The sequence below is a fragment of the Bos mutus genome, chromosome 19, assembly GCF_027580195.1.
Source record: "Bos mutus isolate GX-2022 chromosome 19, NWIPB_WYAK_1.1, whole genome shotgun sequence".
Classification (NCBI taxonomy): Eukaryota; Metazoa; Chordata; class Mammalia; order Artiodactyla; family Bovidae; genus Bos; species Bos mutus.
This window is the reverse complement of record NC_091635.1, coordinates 5,481,152-5,505,705: the sequence shown is the minus strand read 5'-3', so window position 1 is coordinate 5,505,705 and position 24,554 is coordinate 5,481,152. Positions and strand designations below refer to the sequence as shown.

At 55.0% G+C, this 24,554-nt stretch overlaps 1 protein-coding gene across 2 annotated transcripts in view; it reads left to right on the top strand.

The window, feature by feature from the left end:
* SDK2 (sidekick cell adhesion molecule 2) overlaps positions 1-24,554 on the top strand; it is a 268,058-nt gene that overhangs the window by 152,003 nt on the left and 91,501 nt on the right. For both annotated transcript variants that reach the window (XM_070389019.1, XM_070389018.1), the window contains exons 3-5: positions 1,322-1,428; positions 11,635-11,782; positions 18,372-18,505. In XM_070389019.1, coding sequence (XP_070245120.1) covers positions 1,322-1,428; positions 11,635-11,782; positions 18,372-18,505 — 389 coding nt within the window. The remainder of the gene's footprint in view (positions 1-1,321; positions 1,429-11,634; positions 11,783-18,371; positions 18,506-24,554) is intronic.

Below are 24,554 nucleotides of genomic sequence, written 5' to 3'. Positions count from 1 at the left end.
TGGTGGTGATGGTGGTGATGATGGTGTGATGGTAATGGTGATGGTGATGGTGGTGATGGTGATGGTAATGGTGATGATGGTGCTGATGGTGGTGATGATGGTGATGACAGTGGTGATGATGGTGATGGTGGTGGTGGTGATGGTGGTGCTGATGGTGGTGATGGTGGTGCTGATGGTGGTGATGGTGGTGGTGGTGATGATGATGGTGCTGATGGTGGTGATGATGGTGGTGATGGTGGTGGTGATGGTGGTGGTGGTGATGATGATGGTGATGACGGTGGTGATGATGGTGATGACAGTGGTGATGGTGGTGCTAATGGTGATGATGGTGGTGATGGTGGTGCTGATAGTGATGGTGGTGGTGATGATGGTGATGACGGTGGTGATGATGGTGATGACAGTGGTGATGGTGGTGCTAATGGTGATGATGGTGGTGATGGTGGTGCTGATAGTGATGGTGGTGCTGATGATGGTGATGATGGTGGTGATGGTGGTGCTGATGGTGGTGATGATGGTGCTGACGGTGGTGACGATGGTGATGACGGTGATGACGGTGGTGATGATGGTGCTGATGGTGGTGATGATGGTGATGATGGTGATGGTGGTGATGGTGGTGGGCTCATGTGAGAACTCAGGCAAAAGAAAACTTGGCGATGCCTACAAATAAGGTTGCTCTGTTCCAAGGCTGGCATAGCCTGGGGGCAGGCCTGCAGTGAGCTTGTTCCCCAAGTCAATTGGGTAAGCCCGAGAACACCCAAGAGTAGGAGAGGCATCCTAGGCACCAGCCCCTGGTCACTGCCCAGATCAGCAGGGAGATCACGGGGTGGGGGCCAGGGGAACTAGCCCCTCCATACCCAAGAGCACCCACCACCTGCCATGTCTCGCTGCCAGAAGCTCTTCACAGACCGAGCCTGGCCTCCTCCCTGCCCCCAGCCGGGTGAGTGCACTGCACAGCTGCTCTCCAGCTGCCCTCCCCCCAGGACCAGACTCTGCAGCTCTGGGGCCAGTGAGGTGCTCCCCGAGAGCATCCCCAGGGGCCCCCTTGGGTTCATGCACTCTGGCCGCAGGGCCACAAGTACAGAAAACCATACAGCCTGCCCAGATGGTATCTGGAGTACAGGCCCGCTCCCGGGCACCTGAGCCAGAGCCTTTGGAAGGGATCTTCTTATAGGTCCTTTCTGTGACCCCCATGGTACAACTGAGGGCTCCCTGGTGTGCTTGGTCACGAAAGAGGGTGATGTGGCAACCTCTGATCCCCAGTTTGACCCCTGAGTCCCCGTGGCTGCCTGACTTGCTCACCGGCTGTCTCGTTTGCCCCCAGGTACATGATCACCAGCCTGGACCGCACCCACGCCGGCTTCTACCGCTGCATCGTGCGTAACCGGATGGGTGCTCTGCTGCAGCGACAGACGGAGGTCCAGGTGGCCTGTGAGTACCGCGTGGGGCCAGGGAGAGGGGGGCCATGAAGTGGAGAGGGTCTGCAGGGTCTTTGCCCACCGGCCACACACTGGGAAGAGCTGAACCCCAGCCGTGGCCTTCTGTTCTGGTGGGTGCTCGTGGCAGCCCTTCCCGCCATCCGGGCTGGTGCCGTCCACTTACAGCGGACGGAACCAAGGCCCGGGCTCTCAAAGCCACACTGCTGACACATGACACATCTCTGCTGGCTGTGAGTCCAGCACTCCTTTTTTAATTTTTAATAGCTGTGCCAAACGTGAGATCCTAGTACCCCACCCAGGGATCAAACCTGTGCCACCTGCGTTGGAAGTGCAGTCTTAATCACTGGGCGGCCAGGGAAGCCCCCAGCACTCTTTAGATGGGACTGCTTGCTTCCTTTTTGAAAAGGAGGCCTGCCATCTGCTTTGAGGGTCTCCTCTGGGCTTGGTCTCCAACTTGGGAAATCTTCATAATGGCAGACTTCCCCAGGGTCTTCTTGGCAGATTTCCCAGGATCCCCCCTCCCCACCATGACCTTCCCAGGTGGTGCTGGTGGTAAAGAAGCCGCCTGCCAATGCAGGAAACAGAAGAGATGCAGGTTCAACCCTTGGGTCAGGAAGATCCCTTGGAGGAGGGCATGGCAACCAACTCCAGTATTTTTATTTGGAGAATCCCATGAACAGAGCAGCCTGGAGGGCTACAGTCCATGGGGTCCCAAAGAGTCGGACACGACTGAGATGTAGCATGCACGCACCCCACAACCTGGAATTTTCCATCCTCCAGCTTGCCTAGCCCTGGAGCAGTAAGAGCTTGGAGGCCCCCACAGTCTCGGGAAGTACCGTGAGACGCCTCGTGGTGGGTCTCAGCTCTAAAGGGAGAGGGGAGGTGAGCAGCCAGAGTTCCTGGAGGGAGCAGAGGGTAAAGGAATAGACCCTTGCTGAGCCTTTCGGGTGACAGCCTCCCCTCATTGCCACCAGGACCCAGAAGAGCGTCCTCAGATGGGGGATGAGAGAGAAGCCTCTGGAGAACCCACTGCACCAATCAGCTCCACCCACACCCCCCACCATGACTCAGTATCCCCTTCGCAGACCCCACAGACCCTGTATGCTAGAAATAAGCCTCAGTATGGGCTGTTTCATTCTGAGGTTTTTAGGGGGAGACATCTAAGGTTGCCCAATGGGCCATGAGAGTGTGGGAAACCTTAATGAGCCCTGATTTTTTTTTTTTTTTACAAAGAGGACCCCCTTGAGACTTCCCTGGCGATCCAGTGGTTAGGCGTCTGAGTTTCCAATGAAGGAGGGGCACAGGTTCAATCCTTGGTTAGGGAACTAAGATCCCTCATGGCGTGGGGCATGGCCAAAAATAAAATTTAAAAATAATAAAAATTTAAAAAGAAAGTAGCTTGCCTTCCAAAAAAGAAAAAAAACTAGACACCCTCTCATGCAGGGCCCACTAGGGCTTGACTCGGATTTTACACAAAAGAGAGCTTATTACTTTGGCGAGAAGCATGGGAGAGAAGTCAAGAAGAAGGCCTCAAGTGAGGCGAAGAGTGTTTACAGTAACTATGGAGAGCAGCCGTAATCAGAAGCGGAGGACCGATTGTCCCATAAATCAACGCTAAGGAGAACTCGGCTTCCTCAGAGGAGAGGGAAAGCCCTGAATTAAAATGACGGGTCAGGACCGCAGTTACCAGCTGGAGGGCTCACACGGAGCTCTGTTTAGCGGGTTCCCAGAGCCTCGTGGTGTGGGGGCGGCCGTGAGTCGGGCCGCAGAGAGCCCAGGAGTATGTCTGTGTGTGCTCAAGGGTGGGTGTGGGTTCATGCATGTGAGTGTCCAAATGTGCTTCTGGATTGGTCTGCCTCTTTGTTCACCTGTGTGCAGCTGAGGGCTGTGCCTGGTTTTCGTTGCAGCACGTGGGATCTTCAGTTGCAGCATACAAGGTTTTAGTTTCCCGACCAGGATTCGAACCCCGGTCCCCTGCATTGGGACCAGCAGACAAAAAATGCTGACAGCAGGCTTCAGGGTTCTTCACATGCCAGGTCATGACCCTCGTGGGGATGGGGAGAGAAAGCATGGGTTCCAGCCCTGATCCAGTCGCTGACTAGCTTAGGGCTCTGAGCACCTGGGGAGTGGAGGGGTTACAGGTGGGAAAGGAACCACAGCCTCCATCCCCCTGGAAAGGTGAGCACACACCCAAGACCCTGCAAAACAATCAGAGCCACAGGTGCAAGCTGGACAGCGCATCCCTAAGGAGATGCCCAGGAAGAACAGAGGAGCCCCCCAAACCCCCCGCCCTCCAGTGTCACTGTGCAAATGTCGTCCCTTCATGGGTCCCTGGGGGCAGGTCTCCGAGGTAGGAAGGCGTGTCCCGGGAGCTACATCTTGAGATGGGGAAACTGAGCCTCAGAAAGGTCAGAGGACTGGACTTCCCTGGTGGTCCAGTGGTTAAGACTCTGCCTTGCAAGGCAGGGGACGTGCAGTCAATCTCTGCTCGGGGAACTAAGAGCCCACGTGCTGCCCACGTCACAGGTAGGGAATACATGCAATGCAACAAAAGATTCCACCCAATCAAGGAAGGTCCCATGTGCCGCAACCGAGAGCCGATGTGGCTGAATAAATTAAAAAAAAAAAAAAAGTGATCTGGAGACAACCCAAGGTCCCACAGCTGGTATTTCTACCATCTTCCTCCTCCTTCCTCCCCTCATCAACCAAAGACTGGAGCTGTGGACCCAGCCATGGAACCAGCCATGAACAAACGTTGAGCTCAAATTCCCCTCACCTATCCCTTGGCTTCCCTGGTAGCTCAGAGGTAAAGAATCCACCTGCCAATGCAGGAGACCCTGGTTCCATCACTGGGTTAGGAAGATCCCCTGGCGAGGGCCATGGCAACCCACTCCAGTATTCTTGGCTGGAGAATCCCACAGACAGAGGAGCCTGCAGGCTATAGCCCATAGGGTCGCAAAGAGTTGGACGCGGCAGAAGCGACTGAGCAAGCAAGCATGCACTTATCCCTGGCTGTGTGACCCTGGGCAAGTTACTTAACTTCTCTGTGCCTTCATTTCCTTATTGTAAAAAAGGAATGCTAATGTTAGTGCCTACCTAGCTGGGCTGTCATAATGAGTAATCAATCAGTGCATACAAGGGACTTCCCTGGCAGTCAAGTGGTTAAAGACTCCTTCTAATCAGAGGGTGTGGGTTTGATCCTTGGTCGGGAGCTAAGATCCCACACTCCTGGAGGCCAAAAGACCAAAACATAAAACAGGAGCAATGTTGTAATAAAATTCAATAAAGATTTTAAGCAATCAGTGCACACAAACCATCATGAAAGGCCCTCAGCCGGGGGTGGACGAGTACACTTTCTTCTCTGCCAGGCCAACCAGGGAAGGCTTCCTGGAATAGACATTCACAGCCTTTCTCATTCTCTCTGATGGTACCTTGGGAGGTACCATCCTCTGCTGTCCAGGGCTGGTGCTAGGGTGGGGCGAGGAGAATGGGCAATTGAAGGAGGCACTCCCTCTCAGGGACTCACCGTCTGCTTGCAGGACCCTGACAGCGGGTGCCACCTTAAATCGTTCCCCTCCCCCACCCCTCGCAGTCCTGGGGCTCTCCCAGGCTTTCGTGCCCCGCACACCGCCTGCATCTGTCTGTCCCTCCGTCTGTTTACACTGTCACCCGGGTGCTTGCCGTTCTGAGGATGGGTAGGGTACGGATGCTTCTCCAGACCCTGCATCTCCCCTTCTTGCCAGTTCTGCCCCCCAGGGTGGGAGGGTTTTGTCCTGGGGGTTCAGCAGCGGGGTTGGGTCAGATCAGGCCTGGCAGGCCCCACCCCTGGCTCCCACCCCCCACTTTCCAAAGAAGGGCTGTGAATCGGGTTCTAATGGTAAATTAATAAGGCAGCTGTGCTAACCACTAATGACGATGGCACAGTCGTTACAAAAAGCTTCTTTACGTGTTTTTAATTACAGCAATTAAAGAGAAGTCGATAAAACATCACCCCCACCCCTAGCTCCCTTCTTGGCCCCACCCTGAGTCTCTCTGTTTTTGTGAAGCTGCCATAAATTTCTGGCATGCAGCAAGTGGGTTAAATGGGTGAGAGGGTTGGGAGAACCTTCTGGAGTCAGCATCCAGCCTCCGTAGGCTCCTCTTAGTCCTCCTCACCTCAGCAATGTCCCCGACGGTATCCCAGCCTCACTGGGTGGGCGATGGCTCAGACTTGGAACCCCCAGCCCCGGCAACAAGCCCCGCCCACCCGTCACGGGGCCAGGGGTCCTGCTCCCTGTTCTCCGAGGCAGCTTAGCAGCCCCCTGTGCAACATGAGAGCTGACGGCATCAGCCCCACTGTCCTTTGCGCTGGGGTTGATGTCCAGAATGCCAGCGGTGGGCCCATTCTTCTTAATCCTCAGCCTGAGTGGAGTATTAAATGTGGAAGAAGGGAGAAGGAGATACGGCTGAGGAGGTGGGGCACCGGGGACAGAGGGTGACGTTCTCAGACGCAGTTGGATGGTTTGATGTCACTTAGGATGCAGTGGAAGTCGTGGATGGTTGGAGGCAGAGCCTCAGCTGGATGGAGAAATAGCATCCTCGTAAGAAACAATCACAACCACAATTAAGTACCATCCCATGTCCACCAGACGGGCAAAAACCAAAGAGTCTCCAAGACCAGGTGTTAATAGAAACTCCCACCACTGCCGACGGGAGTGTGAATTGGCAAATTGATGCAAATCAGGAAAACAGCTTGGCGTTACCTCACAAGATCAACGTGTGCACAGCCTACAGCCCTTCCACCTTTAGGCACATCCTCCTGAGATTCTCTCAGCGACGAGCGCTAGCAGGCCCACACGAGACTGTCCTTAGCAGGACAGCAAAACACCGATAACAAGCCCCCTGCGGCAGCACTGCTCTGCCTTGGTACACGGACACCCAGGCGGCTCTGAGGATGACCAAGCCAAGTACAGGACAGAGGTGGAGCTCCCAACAAACACGTTGCACAAACAAAGCCCATTAGAGCGGATGACATACAAGATAATCCAGAGAGCTTAGAAACAGGCTGAATTAACCATAAACTGTTCAAGGATGCATCTACACGCAGGGAAACTTGAAAGAAAGAGAAAAAGCAATGATATGATGAACACAACATCCAAGATGGCGATTAGACCTCTGGGGGGCGCGGCGGCGATGAGCAGGAGGCTGTCGGGGAGGGAGGTGAGGTTGGTTCATCTTCTGTTCCTTAAACTGGGTGGTGGGTTCTTGTTGCTGTTATTGTTCAGTCGCTACGTCGTGTCTGACACTTTGCAACCCTAGGGACTGCCGCACGCCAGGCTTCCCTGTCCTTCACCATCTCCTGGAGTTTGCTCAAACTCATGTCCATTGAGCCATCCAACCATCTCATCCTGTTGCCCTCTTCTCTTGCCCTCAGCCTTTCCCAGTGGTGGGTGTGTGAGCATTTATTCTTCTTCTTTGAACTATTCATAAAATTATATTCACTCTTTTTTTTAATGCATGACACATTTCATGATAAAAACGTTTTAAAAGTGGGACTTCCCTGGTGGTCCAGTGGTTAGGGCTCCATGCCTCCCCTGTAGGGGGCACCGGTTTGATCCCTGGTTGAGGAACTTAAGATCCCACATGCTGCGTGGCATGGCCAAAAGAAGAAAAAAAAAAAGTTTTAAAAATAACTAAAAGCGGTAAATATACTCTGAAGTGGAATGCATGCTTTACAATACCTTTTAAGATAGAACAAAGACATTAGGAATAATTTTTAGGCCCCATGTAGCTGGGCCCCAGCCCTGCACATCTTTGCTCTCAGGGGAATTCCTAGGGCGTTAGATCAGTTCTGCAAGGCACGGTATGGTATGTTCACCAGCTTGCATCGCCGAGAGGAAGTGCAGTAAATAAGTCCTTGTGTTTCCACCTCAGTGGGAGTGAGTTTCCCTAGGAGATCCTGGACCCCCAGCCCCACCCGCGTGCACTTCTCTGTAGCCTTTCCCCGGCAGCGGCTGACTAAGCAGCCCCCTTGCAGCTGGTGTTTGGGACATACACGCCTGTGCCCTGGGTCCCATGAGCAGAGACAAGGGGCTTCCTGGGCAGACCTAGCAAGCCCATTTGGCAAGGTGAGTGGAGAGAATCAGGAGGGTTCTGGGGGTCTCAGAGCCACAGTGAGGGGAGATTGTGAGATGGAACGGTGGATGGGAGCAGCAGCGGCAAGACTTGGACCAAGGTCAGCTCTGCCCGCCCTTCACCTGTCCATCCTGCCGTATGTACATACAGTCACCCATGTCTCCATCCCTCACTTCCTCCGTCCATCCACTCATCCATTTTCCCATCATCCACCCATGGCACAAACCCACCAGCCGACCCCACAGGCGTTTTTTAAATTCTCTGTAACTAGCCCTTCTCTCCTGCCTCCTAGTCTTCACACATTCTCCTCCTCTGGACTTTTACTACTGCCAACCACACACACACACACGCGCGCGCACGCATGCGTGTGGCTAACACCTACCCTTTATATAGCTCTGCTTTAAAAAGCCTCACCCCGGCTGCCTTGGTGGCTCAGTAGTAAAGGATACACCTGCATGGCGCAGGGGACACAGGTTCAATCCCTGCTCCAGGAGGACCCCACGTGCCGCGGAGCAACTAAGACCGGGAGCCTCAACTGCTGGAGCCCACACGCCCTAGGGTCTCTGCTCCTCAACAAGAGGAGCCACTGCCACGGGGAGCGCCCGTGCCACAGCTGGAGAGGAGCTCCCGCTCGCTGTAGCTAGAGAAAAGCCCACCCCTGCAACGAAGACCCAGCACCGCCAAAAACAACACATAAATCACTTTTTTTTTTTAAAAGCCTCACCCCACCTCCCAGTCTGAAGTAGATAAAGGAGATTTTCTCTGATGCCTCCTCTCATAGAGACACCTTGTTTCTCCGTCCTAACTGTTGTCGCAATATGTCGCTGCATGGCTGTCGGTTGCTTTTCTTGTTCCCCTAACCCTGCCATAAGTTCCACAAGGGCAGGAACCAGGGCTTTCTTCAGCACCTATCGCAGAACCTGCCTGACCCACAGAGGGGACTCAATAACGAATCATTGCTTGACAGTACTGGGTGACTTTTTAAATACGTATTTATCTGACTGCACTGGATCTTAGTTACAACCTATGGGACCTTTACTTGCAGCACGTGTGATCTAGTTCCCTGACCAGGGATTGAACCTGGGCCCCCTGCTTTGGGAGCCAGCAGTCTTAGCCACTGGACCACCAGGGAAGTCCCGGTATTTGATGAGTTTAGAGAGAAACTACTGTGTGTGTGCAGAGTATGGGGCCAGGTATCTTAGAGGGATTTCCTCATGAATGTAATTAAATAGAACTGCCCCATGAAGAGTTCAGTGCAGCAGAAAGAGATAAAGAAGGTGTATGAAGAAGTTGAATGCAGGGGCTAAGTCGTGGAGGAGGCAAGGGCATGCAAAGACAGGGGCGAATCTGGATGCTCGCTGGACGCTGGCCGGCCCCGCCCTAACTGCTCAAGCTGGATAAGCCACTCTATCTCCATGAGCTTTAATTTCCTCACTGACGAAATGGAGCTAATAAAACCCGAGAGAGAAGAAAGAAACACTATTACCATGAAATTGCTTTAAATTGTTCAAATATATCTTCAGAGTTCTGTGAAAAGTTTTTTAAATAGATAAAATTATTGTGAGGACTGAAATCAATGTGATTTATTGATGCAATTTTTTATAGACAAAGCCAAGTAATAGAAATTAGTAAACAACTAAAAGATGCACATTTAGGAAAATTGAGCTTTGTCGTATTATTCCGCAGATGGAATGAAACAATCCTTGTGAAGTCCAACTAGAAAGAAACCTGATGTAGGGTCAGCAACTATTTGGGTGGTGGGGGTAATCTTCGTTGGAGAGGTTGATGTTAAAACTGTGAAAAATGCATAGGATTCCAATATTTTGATACAATGAATATTAGATACAGTTTTAGCACTTTAATATACTCTTCCTGTCTCTATGGCTACATAACAAATTAACCCCAAACATCATGCATTGCTCAGTCACTCAGTCATGTCCAACTCTTTGCCACCCCATGGACTACAGTCTGCCAGGCTCCTCTGTCCATGGGATTGTCCAGGCAAGTATACTGGAGGGGTTTGCCATTTCCCCCTCCAGGGGGTGGACTGCAATCATTTGTCTTGCTCACAGATTCTGTGAGTCTGGACAGAGCATGATGGGAACAGCTTATCTCTGCTCTTTGATGACTGAGGTCTCAACTAGAAGACCCAAAGGCTAGGGGCTGAAATTACCTGAGGGCTCACATGTCCAGGGTTGATGCTGGCTGTCGTCTGGGACTTCGGATCCTCTGCACAAAAGCTGTGTCTGTGTGGGCTAGACTGAGTTCCCTTATAACACGGCAGCAGGATTCCAAGCAGGAGTGTCCAGAGAGCCAGGTGGAAGCTACATCCTTCTGATGACCTAGCCTGGAAGTTACTTAGCATCACTTCCAGCATATTCTACAGGCGTACTCACAGATCCCTCAGATTCAAGGGGAGGGGACATGGCCCCCATCTCTCGGTGGGGGGGGTGTCAGTCACAGTGTAAGAGGGGCATGTTCAGTTCAGTTCAGTCGCTCAGTTGTGTCCGACTCTTTGTGACCCCATGAATCGCAGCACGCCAGGCCTCCTTGTCCATCACCAACTCCCAGAGTTCACCCAGACTCACGTCCATCGAGTCAGTGATGCCATCCAACCATCTCATCCTCTGTCGTCCCCTTCTCCTCCTGCCCCCAATCCCTCCCAGCATCAGAGTCTTTTCCAATGAGTCAACTCTTCGCATGAGGTGGCCAAAGTACTGGAGTTTCAGCTTAAGCATCATTCCTTTCAAAGAAATCCCAGGGCTGATCTCCTTCAGAATGGACTGGTTGGATGGGGGTAAATATTGATGCTGCCAGCTTTTTTTAATTGAAGTATAATTGGCGCACAGTTTAATTGTGTTAATTTCAGGTGTACAGCACAGTGCTTCAGTTATATATGCATGTATATGTGTGGGCTTCCCTGGTAGCTCAGCTGGTAAAGACTCTGTAATGCAGGAGGCCCTGGTTCAATTCCTGGGTTGGGAAGATCCCCTGGAGAAGAGCGTGGCAACTCACTCCAGTATTCTTGCCTGGAGAATCCTATGGACAGAGGAGTCTGGTGGGCTACAGTTCACAGGGTCGAGAAGAGCTGGACATGACTGAGCAACTAAGCACAGCACAGCTGTGTGTATGTATACATATATAAGGCTTCCAGATGGCTCAGCGATAAAGAACCCACCTGCCAACATAGGAGATGCAGTGCAGGTTCAGTCCTGGGTCAGGAAGGTCCCAAGGAGAAGGAAATGGCAACCCACTCCAGTATTCTTGCCTGGGAAATCCCATGGACAGAGGAGCCTGGCGGGCTACAGTCCTTGGGGTCGCAAAGAGTGAGACATGACTTAGTAGCTGAGGACGAGCACAACATAAATATACATATTCTTTTTGAAATAAATAAGCCTCTGTTGTTAGAGTCGAAGCCCACCCTGACCCCAGCAGGCAGGTGGGCAGTCAAAGCCTTCCCACCACATCTCCGCTGCTCTTCTCTGGGCTGATGGAACGTCAGAGCTGGGACCCGTGGTCCCCTCTCTGTCTGCCGATGGGGTGGACATGCTTCTAAAGGAGCAACATGGTGTTGTGTTGACACGTCTGTGCAGGCTCACACACAAGGGCCAGGAAGCTGGCCCCCAGAAGTGCCTTTCACCCCACACCTAAACCCCTGCCGCAATACAGGGCAGGGGGCCAGGGACAGACCCCGGGTCTGAGTTCAGATCCTGCCTCTGCCCCATCCCAGCCACGTACGTGCTATTGGACACATCAACCAGCCTGTTTCAGAAGGTGTTTATTTTTTTTCCATTGTCAACTCTTTGAAATTATGACTGACGTCTCCTGGTTGTTGAATGAATCCATTGATTCATGGACATACAGGCGTAAATGGATATAAAGGCCAAAAGCACCGAGCGGAGCACGCCGTCGTGAGGGAGTGGGTGATGGGGCCGCGTGAGGCGGTCCAAACGCGGCGGCTGTTCCCGGTGGCCACCCTATGTCGGCCCCGCGATTTCCTTGCGCTCCCACCGCTCCCCACCCAGGAGCGGGCAGTCTGGGTTGCTGACCTCCGGTCGCTGACCCCTAGTCTTTCCTCCCGCAGACATGGGGAGCTTCGAGGAGGGCGAGAAGCACCAGAGCGTCTCCCACGGAGAGGCCGCCGTAATCCGCGCCCCGCGCATCTCCAGCTTCCCGCGGCCGCAGGTGACCTGGTTTCGGGATGGCCGCAAGATCCCGCCCAGCAGCCGCATGTGAGTGTCCCCCCAACCCCACCCCCGGGGGCGGGTGTGAGAAACCAGCCCCGCCCGGGGCCACACGGAGCCTCCAGACGCGGAGGACGAAGGGTCTTTTCCACTCTGGGGTGGAGCCAGGTGGGGGACATCCCCAGGGAGGGCAGCCAGGTTCCCAGGGGGCCTTTCTGGGAAACCCTGGGCCAAGACTTGGAACTAGGACAGCTCTCAGCCTCCCTGGGGAATCCCAGGGTGTTGGCCTCTGTCTGTCAGCTGGAGAATAATTCTGCCTCTCCGAGCACTCCAAAAGCTCAAGTTGGCACAGACAGAGGCTCTGTCCCCGTGGCTCCAGGCCAGGATTCGGGGCGCACCGGCAGGCGCTGGCATCTCCCGGGCAGGGTGGACAGCACTGGGTGTTTCTGCTGGGCAGGCGGGTGTGTCTGGGTGTCCATCAGTGTGCGCGGCTGTGTGTTCTGGCCGCGGGGAGGAGGGGAGGCCTGGCAGGGAGAGGAACACACCGTCCTTTCAGCGCTAACAAGGGCCCTTCTGTGTAGCCCAGGTCAGGGGTGGTGGCCGCCGGGCTTGTGGGCAGAGGGATGGAGCTGACACCTCCCCGGAGGGTGGGCAAGGGGTCAAGGGTGGGACACAGCAGCCCTCCTGACCCCAGGAGACAGCCCGCGGAGGCGTTCCTCTTTAAGACTCCCACTGTCCCCTGCTCCCAGCAGAGGAGGAAGCCCACCCTTGTCCTGGTCCACGTGGGCCACAGGTCCGCTGTGGGTGGAGCCTGTCCGGTCTCTGTAGGAAGCGCCAACCAAGATGGCCAATTCTTGCCTTTGGGGAGCATGAGGTTCCACGAGAGATGTTATAATCGTGTAACATAGTAACATCCTGGCAACAGCCGTGGCGGTACGGAGCACCTGTCGTCTCCGGCCTCCGCTCCGCACACCGCACATCACCCTCTGCTCCAGGACAGACACGCGCCTCCCAGCGAGAGGTGCTCTGTCTCCTTGACTTTTCCATCGCCGGAGTGCACGTTCAGGAAATATTTGTTGAATGAATGACCCTCACGAGAACCTTACGACGCTGCTGATTTTATCCCCGTTTTACAGATGGTAAAGTGAAGGCCCCCAGTGCTTAACTGCTCTGCCAAATCTCACGCAACTGGTTCCAGGCTTGCCGACTCCAGAGTCAGGGCCTTTTTTTGTATAATGGTTTCAGTGTCTTTTTTAAACTATGTATGTGAAGTGAAAGTCGCTCAGTCGTGTCCGACTCTTTGTGACCCCATGGACTATATAGCCCATGGAATTCTCCAGGCCAGAATACTGGAGTGGGTTGCCTGTCCCTTCTCAAGGGATCTTTCCAACCCAGGGATTGAACCCAGGTCTCCCACATTGCAGGTGGATTCTTTACAAGCTGAGCCACAAGGGAAGCCCAAGAACAGTGGAGTGGGTAGCCTATCCCTTCTCCAGTGGGTCTTCCTCCAATGGCGTCTCCTCCACTGCAGGCAGATTCTTTACCAACTGAGCTGTGAGGGAAGCCCAGATATGTATGTATTTGTGTATTTGGGGCTGTGCTGGGTCTTCATCGCTACACACAGGTTTTCTCTAGTTGCGGGGAATGGGGCTACTCTCTGGTTGCGGTGAGAGGGCTTCCCATTGCGATGGCTTCTCTTGTTGCCGAGCACGGGCCCTAAAGGCACTGTCTTCAGTCGTTACAGCTCACGGGCTCAGAGGCTGTGGCACACAGGCTTAGTTGCTCCGTGGCATGGGGCATCTTCCCAGACCAGGGACTGAGCCCGTCTCTCCCGCGTTGGCAGGCACACTCTTAACCAGTGGACCACCAGAATCAGGATCTTTAATTCTCTTTTGTGTGGAAATTATTTGAGAGCAGGGACAAAGACATGGAGGCTAAACAGGATAAAGTGATTGCACTTGTGGAAAATTGATCTGGTGATTCTCAACCTGGCTACCATCTGAGATCATTTGGCACCATTTAAAATACATTGATCTTTCAATTCTGCCCCTCACATGCTCTGATTGCATTGAAACAGTGTGTACGTACCTAGACATCGGGATTTTTGAAAGCTCCCCAGTGATTCCAGCATGCAGCCACAGTTGAGGACCACTGTCCTGGAACGTGTCCGTTACCTCCAGATACCATAGTGCTGCATAACAAGTGGTCCCAACGGCCTGATGCGATAAGCATGCATTTATCATTCACGTCAGCAGAATGGTGAGCTTGGCCTGGCTCTCTCGTTTGTTCGGGGCTGGCTGATTAGAATTTCTGGGTGAGTCCCTTCTGATCTGCTGTCCCAGGCTCCAGCCAGCCGGCCCTAACATCTCCTCCTGGCAGTCGCAGAACAAGCAAAGTAAAGGTTCTGCTGACATCCCATTGGTCAAGGCAAGTCACGTGGTAGAAGTCAGACTCAAGACGCAGGGAAATTAACTCTGCTCTTGAGAGAACTAGAGAGTCACCTGGTGGAGGTGCTGCTACAGAGCAGGTGATGGTTGGGGGAGGGGGCGGGTACCGCAGGTTCACAGATGGACCCGTGCTGTGTGTGAGGATCCCTTAGGCCTAATGAAAGTTCAATAAAAGCAGCGAGTGAGGACCATTAACACAGACGAGGTTGAGTCGCAGAAGGGGATCGCCCTGCCACGCAGGTGCTGAGACGGGCAGCAAGTCCCGGCTGCTTTCCAACTCCCTTTTCTGAGCCTATCTCAAGGCCCTCCAACCGACTGGGAGTGGCTGCAGGAATACTGTGCTGAGGAGGACTCCAAGGGCTCAGACTCGGTGGGAAGAGTGCCAGCATGGATGAACCACATGGGCCATGGCCGCCCGAGGGGCCGAGTGGACATCTGTCTCCAGGGTTTGCCGCATTAGACGCAGCTCTTTCTGCAACCTCACTCCCATCACCCCTTTCCTGACAGCTTCCCACCTCCTCTGGCCGTTCCTGGCCTCGCCATCACCGCCCCCACCCTTTTTCATTCCCAATAGCCACTGTCACTAGAACAGAATGCCCTCAGGTTGCGTGCACACACACGCACACACACCTTCCTGGTCACGCCCACCCCCTCCAGCCCTCCTGCCAAACACACATGAGAACACAGGGCATTTTTATCTCAGCAATTACAGCAGATTAATATTCGTAACCCAGAGGAAAGGTCCCTGGAAACAAATCCTCTGGTGTCTGTTTGCCGGAGATATGCATCTGATGGGTGCTATCAGCCCTCGGGGCACAGGGGCTGCGCTATCTACAGAGAACCACTGTCCCTCCCGGGGCGGAAGCAGAGATTAGCAGCCACCCTCCACCCCCACCCCCACCCCTTCCTTGATACTCATTGTTGAAAAGGAGACAAGATTCCTAACAAAGATGCACGCTGAGGGTTTGGGGGCAGGTTCTAGGGTGATTTATTTTACTCTTAATTAAATGATCAATTGCCTCCCACCCCCGGAGCTGAGAAAAAAGGGCTGGCTTCATTGGAGGGAATGGAAGGGCCAATCAGAGAAGCGAGACAGACCTAAGAAATTGAAACCAGAGGAGTGTGGCTGAAGAACGTAACCCAGCCTCTGCTGATAGGGGAGCCCTGACGTCCACTCCCTGCAAGAATCCTGGCAGCCTCCTTCAGCGTGGGTGCCCCTGGGCGAGCCGACTGGAAGCCCTCCTGAGTGTCGTGCGCTTTGGAAGTGAGGGACAGGGTCATGCCGGAACCATCTATCAAGGGGATGGTCATCCTGCTGAAGGCTGTAAGCCCGGGGACCTTTCTCATTAGCCTCCTACTGGAGACAGATGGAGGGCAGGTCAACAGGCCGCTGGCCCTTTGCTGCCCTCTGCTCACTCCGCTCACTGGGAACTCGAACCCAGGCCCCGGGGGTCCCGGACACAGGGACCTGCCTCCAGAGGCAGGCAGAGCCACTCTGGCCACATCACACAGAGACCCCCAAACCCAGGGACTTTGTGCCATGGAAGTTTATTTCCTGCCAACTTAAAGAGCTTTAGGGCTTCCCTAGTGGCTCAGACGGTAAAGAATCTGCCTTCGATGCAGGAGACCCAGGCTCAGTCCCGGGGCTGGGAAGATCCCCTGGAGAAGGGCATGGCAACCCACTCCAGTATTCTTGCCTGGAGAATCCCATGGACAGATGAGCCTGGTGGGCTACAGTCCATGGGGTCGCAAAGAGTTGGACATGACTGAGCAACTAACACTGTCACTTCCTTTTTTCACCCTAAGAGGGAGCTGAGGGGGACATGTGAACTCCAGAAGGCTGTGTCAGAGGCAGGCTCTGTCAGAGGCAGGCTGTGGCTTTTGAATCAACCTAAACAGACTCGGGATTAGGCAGCCTCCCTCCCCCACAGCCTTCACCCACCTCCACAAGCTGCACTGGAGGACCAGGGTCCCTGCAGTGGATTCCTTGCACTTCGCTGAGGAGTCTGGGCAGGTTCGTGGGGATGTGGTCACTATCCCTGTCCCACTGTGTTGACTTTAAAATATTTTAGCCTGGCGCTGTCCTCACTCCCATCACCTCATTTATTGTTGTTCAGTCACTCAGTCGTGTCCGACTCTTTGTGACCCCATGGACTGCAGCACGCCAGGCTCTCCTGTCCTTCACCATCTCCCAGAGCTTGCTCAAACTCATGTCCATTGAGTGGACGATGCCATCCAACCATCTCATCCTCTGTCGTCCCCTTCTCCTCCTGCCCTCAATCTTTCCCAGCATCAGGGTCTTTTCCAGTAAGGGCTCTTCGCATCAGGTGATCAAAGTATTGGAGCTTCCGCTTCAGCATCAGTCCTTCCAATGAGTATTCAGGGTTGAGTTCCTTTAGAATTACTATTACTACTACTAAGTCACTTTAGTCGTGTCCGACTCTGTGCGACCCCATGGACTGCAGCCTACAGGCTCCCCCGGTCCCTGGGATTCTCCAGGCAAGAACACTGGAGTGGGTTGCCATTTCCTTCTCCAATGCATGAAAGTGGAAAGTGAAAGTGAAGTCGCTCAGTCATGTCAGACTCTTAGTGACCCCATGGACTGCAGCCCACCAGGCTCCTCCATCCATGGGATTTTCCAGGCAAGAGTACTGGAGTGGGGTGGATTAGCTGGAGGTTAAAAGACTTCTTCAGGAAAAAAAAAAAAGAACACCATTAGGGTTCCCAGGAATTGGAGAGGAAGGCTTTGTCTTCCTGGAGCTCAGCAGGCAATATAAGACCCAGCACTGGAACCCCAAAAGCCAGAATAAGGGGGGACCCTGGCCCAGCCAGGCTGGGAGAGACCAAACTGGAAAGGCGTTGACGGGGATGTTTATTTGAGAACCCGTTTAAAAGTCTGTCACATGCACCTAATGGGAGGATTTGAAAAGAATTCAACTGGATTTGTCCTTGTTAAACTAACATTAAGGATGTTTAACAGCTGTCTCGGGCATATCACATTAAAATCTGGAGATAGACTCGACGAACTAACGCTGTTTCTCGTCATCAGGAGGATGGGGGAGAGGAGGTGCTGGGCAGAGCTGGCCCGGGCAGGGCTCCTGCCCCCACACCCGGAGGGCGCCCAGCTTCCGCCTGGACAAGCCCTTCGCCTGACCCGTGGATGCGGGGGCTGAGGGGCTACGAGACAGGATCCCAGGAACCAGATCAACAGCAAACCTCCTACGTCTGCGCCCCCTGCCCAGCCGGTTTCCCTTTTCCCTCTTAACCAGCCCTGACAGCCCCTCTTATTGGCTGGATTCAGGGAAAAGGAAAAGGAGGTGCTTCCCTGGTGGCTCAGACAGTAAAGAATCTGCCTCGATGCAGAAGACCCAGGTTTGACCCCTGTGTCAGGAAGATTCCCCTGGAGAAGGGAATGGCAACCCACTCCAGTATTCTTGCCTGGAGAATTCTGTGGACAGAGAAGCCTGATGGGCTACAGTCCATGGGGGTCTCAGAGAGTCAGACACGACTGAGCAACTAACACTTTCACTTCCTTTTTGCACCCTAAGAGGGGGCTGAGGGGGACATGTGAACCCCAGAAGGCTGTGTCACAGGCAGGCTGTGGGTTTTGAATCAACCTAAACAGATTCAGGGGGAGAAGGCAATGGCACCCCACTCCAGTACTGTTGCCTGGAAAATCCCGTGGATGGAGGAGCCTGGTAGGCTGCAGTCCATGGGGTCTCTAGGAGTCGGACTCGACTGAGCGACTTAGCAGCAGCAGCAGCAAACAGATTCAGGATTAGGCTAAGGCAGTGATTCTGGAATGGGTCTACTCATCTCTAAATGTATTATCATCTCTCATCATTTATTCATTCTGGGGAGTGAATTTCTTTAGTTCTGGATCGTCCTGGTGCAGAAATGACCAGAAAGAGTAGAATTCTGGGGGAGCTCCGGCCCCCAGCCAGGCCTGGGGTGGACACAGAGCAGCGTCACCTGGCCAGTCTCAGACCCCTGGACATGCTCTGTATCTGGTCCCCAGCGCTGGCAAAGTATTGGGATTCTCTGCAAACTAATTGTGCCTGGAGTTCAGGCAGTCAGTGGTTCCAGGGGGTGGCCTGGAGGAGGGGCTGTTGGGCGCCTGGCTTCATGTGCCTGCTCACCTCACATCCCTGGAGGCCCGCCTGTCAGCCGAGTCCTTTTCTGCTTCCCAGAGCCATCACCCTGGAGAACACCCTTGTCATCCTGTCGACCGTGGCACCCGACGCGGGTCGCTACTACGTGCAGGCGGTAAACGACAAGAACGGGGACAACAAGACGAGCCAGCCCATCACTCTCGCCGTGGAGAGTAAGTCAGCGTGTCATTAAATCTTGGGAACGGGGCTCCCGGGGCTCGTGGGGAAGATGGAATGGCGTGGAGTGGGGAGGCTGGGAAAGGGCAGGGGAGGAGCCGTCCCGAGGAGGAGGAGGAGTCCCAGCTGTGGTGGAAGCGGGAGCCAGGGAACCAGGAGGGTGCTGAACTCTGGACTCCATCCCCATGAGTCTGAAATAGTTTCAGGAGCAGGGACAGTTAGCTTGGCCGTCAGCCGGCCCCCTAGAGACCCAGGGGAGACATGAAATGTTGGGAAAAGTGTGTGCATGAGAGGATTACAGCCACCCCCGGGGCTCAGGTGCCGGTGGCAAGAGCCCACCAGGAGCTGGGAAGCTCGTTGTTAAAGAAGTGTGCTGACTGCCTGCACTCAACTGGCACATAAGAGACACCACTTGCAGTCAGAGCCGAGCCATCCTCGCTGATGGGACACAGGCTCTCTGCCCAGCTCCTGCCTCAAAGTACCCCTGTCCATCGCCAGAGACTGCCCCCAACCCTGCAGGAGAGAGGCAAGCCTCTCCTCAGCGGCAGAGTGCAGAGGGGAGCAAACGGAAAGGGTGACTCCTTGAGTCTCCTCAACGGAGAAGCGTTTGTCCGGCCGAGACCGAAGGCAGGTTTCCCACCCCTGATGGAGATGCCAGGGGTAGGGGGTGGGGGTGGGCGTTCTCTTCAGCCCGGCTTGCCCCGCTCCACGCACCACCCCCGGGAGGCAGAGGAGGTGGGGAGTCACCGAGTCCGTGGGACGGAGCCAGAGCTTCCTGCAGCAGCCAAGCGCCACGCCGCCTGCGGGAGCCAGATGTTCACATCCTTCACATCTGCACAACTGCTGCTCCACAAGCCAGCTCATTTATCATCCACGGTCCCTCGGGGACGTCCCCGCCAGCAGCACGAGAAGGGTGCCAGCCGGCACAGGACCTTCCTGTGTCCTTCCTCTGATCCCAGCCTCTGTCTTCCAGGGCCCAGAAAGCCCAGTTGTTGACGAGTCACTAGGACATGTGTTTTGCGACCACGAGGACTGTAGCCTGCCAGACTCCTCTGTCCGTGGGAGGCTCCAGGCAAGGATACTGGAGTGGGTTGCCATTTCCTCCTCCAGGGCACCTTCTTGACCCAGGGAGAGAACCCACGTCTCCCGCACTGGCAGGTGGATTCTTTACCACGGAGCCACTTGGGAAGCTGCAGAAAGCTCAAAACATTCCCCAGTCCCGACCTGCCCTTGCCTGAGCCTTTTAGCACCTGCAGAACCCCTTCCCATATCTGCAGTGACCCCCTCCCCGAGACCAGGCTCCTGTCTGCCGAGAAAGAGACCTGGATGCAAGGAGCAGAGTTCCAGTCTGCATGCTGACCCATGAGGGTCACAGGTGTGACCTCTGACATTGACTTGAGCCAGGGTCTCACTCATCCTGGCATCCTGGGGGCCCAGCCCACAGTCTGGGGCTGCTGTTTCTATGGGAAAAGGAGCTATCAGAGGGGGTGTTTTCCTCCATGTATTTTCCAGTGTTTTGAATACCTGGAGTCTAATGGAATCGAGTCATTTGGACCTAGTCAAGGTCAGGCATCTTCCTGGGTGACTCAGTTGACCCTGAGCCCGAGGTTGGAACCTCCCTGCCTCCGACTCTGCTCTGCCTTCCTCCCCCAGCACCAGCCTCCTCCCGGCCAGCCCAGGTGGTGGTGGGGGCCGGGGGTCGTTCACTCTCTGCCCCCTCCCCCAGCCCTCCAGCAGGCCCACAGGAACAGGCAGGGTTCCCTCAGCGCCCCCATGTCTGCCCGAGCCTACCCCACACCATTGTCTGTTTCCTCCCACCCCGTTGCCCCTCACCCCCTGCTCTCAGGATTTGTGCTGGATTGAGAGCAGAATCAGCTGATTTTCAGCTAATTTCTCCTCCTACGAGTGACTGCACTTCAAATCCTGGTGCTTGTCGCTGACACAAATCCCCCAGCTGCCGGCCTGCCAGCCAATTTCCTGGGAGCGATTGCGACTTCGCCCACCGCCAGCAGCGTCTCCCTCATCTGTCTCATCCTCTGCTCCCCACCCCCGCCCCTCTCAGCCCCTCTCTGCTCAGGGCAGGCAGCCTCTTTGCATCCCTCATCCCTCGGGAAACATCCATGCTCTTCAGAGATGGAGACGGAGAGAGCAAAGGCCAGTGACCCCCAGAGTTGCCCTCTGCCCAGGTGTCAGCCAGGTGACCTCACTCAGACCACCACAGCTCTTGACAAGTTCGTACCTGGCTGGTGGTCCCACTGGGTCCTGATCAGAGCTGCACCGTGCAAACGAATTATAATATGAGCCACATATGCAATTTAAAATTTGCCAGTAGCTCACTGTTTCAGAAGGAAAAAGGAATTGGCGAAATTAATTACACTTTATTTAACCCAACATATCCAAAATATTATCAACTGAACATACAATCAAAATAGAAAATATTAATGAGATACTTTATACTGTTTTCTTTTTTTTAAGTCTTTGAAAATCCGTGTGTATTTTACACTTAAAGCACATCTCCTCAAATTTGGATGCTGGATTTTCATCTGGAATACGTGATCTGTATTTAGATTTCATAAAATGTACAGCTGGAGAGGTGGGATCGGAAGCCCAAGTTGTTCTTTACATACGTAGAGTGTTCTAATAACTGACTGGGGGGTCTGCTTTTAATTAAGTGTAAATTAGATAAAATTCAATCCCCTTCCATAGGGACATCGGTCCCTCAAGAGCTCATGGCCACCTGTGGTGCTCCGCCCACCCCACCCCCCGTGTTGGGTGGGGCAGGTCGGCCCTGGGCTTGTGGGCAGCTGGAAGCCGGCCCAGGGCAGGGGGCAGCTTGTCTCCCTGCCCTCCACCCGCTTGACCTGTGGTCCAGTCGCATGGTCCCCGAGCCACAGTTTCCTCATCTGTAACGGGACGCCTGTGGCAAAGCATGGGCTTCCCCGATGGCTCAGCGGGTAAAGAACCCGCCTGCAATGCAGGAGACAGAAGAGACCTGGGTTCGATCCCTGGGTTGGGAAGATCCCCTGGAGGAGGAAATAGCAGCCTGCTGTATTATTCTTGCCTGGAAAATCCCACCGACAGAGGAGCCTGGTGGGCTACAGTCCACGGGATCACAAAGAGTCGGACACGACTGAGCGACTAAGCACACACACACGCACTCAACACGATGCCTGTGGCAAAGCAGAGTGGGTGCCCCCCACCATACCTATTATCAAAACTGTCCTGGGGCCGCTGGGAGAGACCCAGCTTCACCCCTGAGTGGGGACCCCCAAGCTTCCTCCTGTCCCAGGGCCCCACCCACATCACAAGCTCACCTGGGAGATGCTGGCGCTGGCTCTGCTTTGCCTGCAGCTTTCCCAGGGGATCCTTGGGGCCCCGTTCACTCCACTGTCCAGAACTGATGGCCTGCGTCCTGTGCCTGCCCCCTCCCCCTGGCCGGCCTCCCGGAGACCCGGAGTCAGCCCAGCCCCCATGCCTGACAGAGAGCCCCTGGCAGTCAGGTGTGCCCTCCCAGGGCGGGTCCACCCCGGCGGGCCCTCTGCTTTCCCATCACACCGAGAGCCTCCCTTTCCACCGCTCCCGTGGGCCGGGCACCATCCAGGCACCACTGTTCCGTCATTAACAGCAGTCCCTGGAGGCAGGCTGTTAATCCCCTCCACGAGTTACAGATGAGCAAGCTGAGGAAACAGGTGACGAGGTGAAGCAATTTACTTCCCGGGGACATTCACTAATGATGCACAAGGCCGATAATGGGACCAGGTTTCCCTGCCTGCAACACCAGCCCGATGGCCACTCCCTGGATGTCTAGAGGTGCACACATCCCCCCTTTTTGGCAATAGGCACCTGCTGTTGGCTCCTTTGACTCTGCAGAAGTCACACAGCCCCCCGGTCTTCAGTCCCAGTCCTGGCCCCCTCCCGCTCCCCTGCTTTCTCAGGCCCCATCCCCGACGACCTCCCGGTTAGAAACCCACTTCCTCCACCCTGATTCTCCGTGATGCTCAGGGCTCATCCCCACTGACCCCATCCCTGGCACCTTGTAACCTGAGCTTCTAGAGTCCTCCCTGTCTCACCCAGGTCTCCAGCCTCCTGCTTCCTTCTCCCCCGGATGATGCCTGGTTCTCAGCTCTTTGTCCCCCCTCCACTGCCTCACTCCTGGTCCCTGGGCTTCCCTGAACCCCCCTTCCTATCTTCTCCGGGCACATCGCCCCCCACCCCCGGGGAACTCCAGCCTCCTGTTCCTGAAGGCCCCCCTTGAGTATCTTCACTCTGACCTCCCGCCACCGTCTCCAACCCACCTCCCTTCTTTGAAAACGGGGAGCCCGCAGCACAAGCAAGGAATGCAGGAGTGTTTAAGGCCCAGCCTTGAGACCATGGGCTGTGTGGCCTTGGGGAAGCCCCTTCACTACTCTGAGCCTCAACTGCCTTTTCCCTAGAAAGGACACTGTAATACACATACCTCCCAGGGCTGGGGATAAGAATTTTAGGATTTAAGAGTGTTTTCCTCTTGGGCTTAGCATTTCTCTGTAAAGAGGCCCCAGATCGAGACACTTCATCCTCACGCCTGCCGGCTGCTCTGTGACCACATACTCGCCTGGGGCCGACTCCCAGCTCCTAGCCCAGTTTGTAAATTCTCAGTAATCTGGCCCTGATCCGACCTCCCCCAGTCAAATCTGCCCTGCCTCCCCCTGGCAGGGATGGAAACGGCGCTCACCTTGCCGTCTGCTCCAATCTGCTGTGTGCTGTCTTTGCTGTTTAGTTGCTCAGTCATGTCCGGCTCTTTGCAACCCCACGGACTGTACCAAGGCGCCTCTGTCCGTGGGATTTCGCAGGCAAGAGTACTGGATTGGGTTGCCATTTCCTTCTCCAGGGCACCTTCCCAACCCAGGGGTCAAATTCACATCTCCTGGATTGGCAGGCAGATTCTTTACGACTGAGTCACCTGGGAAGCCCGTTGGCAGAGAAGCCTGGCGGGCTGCAGTCCATGGGGTCGCAAAGAGTCGGACACAACTTGGCAACTGAACGACCACAAGAACCGATCCGTTGTTGGCACTGGGTTAAGAAGGATTCTGAGGACATGACGGGCTCAGCCAAGAGATGCCCTGACGGGTCAGGAGAGGGGGCTGGGGGCAGGGTGGCACGTGAGCCAGGACCCTCACGTCTGCAGGGGGCGCTCTGAGGCCACCTGGGCTTGGCACCCACCTTTACCTCCAGCTCCCCAGTTCGTCTCACCGGCACCCACACAGGGCCCCCGTTCCGGAATGCTCTTCTCCCTCTGGCTCCCTGAGTCCCTCTCCCGTCCCCCAGGCCCTGGAGGCTTTGCTGACCTCCTGAAGCCCTTAGTACCCGTGTATTCTCTCCCTCGGTCAAACAGCTCCTGAGAGTCATGACTTCACCTCCTGGTGGCCTCTGGCTCTGTCACTTGGTCCAGGCTGAGCTGGGGGTCGGGGAAGAAGCAAAAAAACCCCACCCCCGCCCCAAGCACAGCAGGCAACTCCCTGGAGGAGGGGGCTGTCACCTGGTGAGCACCTACTAGGGGCCAGGCACTCTGCACCAGCCCCTGACCAACTTGGCCACGCCCCAGGACCCTCCCTCCAGGCGCCTGTGGCGGGTACCTTTAATCTCATGAACATCTAAGAGCTGATCTGACTTCTCCCCAGACTGCACGTCAGGGGGACAGAGCCCTGCCCATCTCCCCTGATAGGGGAATCCCTGTGCCTGGCACATAGCCTGGCGCATACTGAGCCCTTGGCCAGAGAAGGTTTGTTGAGCCAGGGGCTGAATCCCCACAACCCTGAGAGGCAGTGACTTCTAACCCCCATTTTGCAGCTGAGAAAACAGACTTGGGGGGTGAGGAGAGCAGCCAGAGTTGTGCCCAGGATGCCCGGGGTGGATGCAGGGGAAACAAGGTTCTAGACCAGGTCTTCCTGAGCCCCAGGCCCTCCTTTGCTGAATCCGGGGGGGCCCCTTCCCTCAAGCCGTGCCAGCTGCCACCTGGGCCTGGACAAGACCCCAAGACCCTCGAGGGGGTGTCAGTCTCCTCTTTAA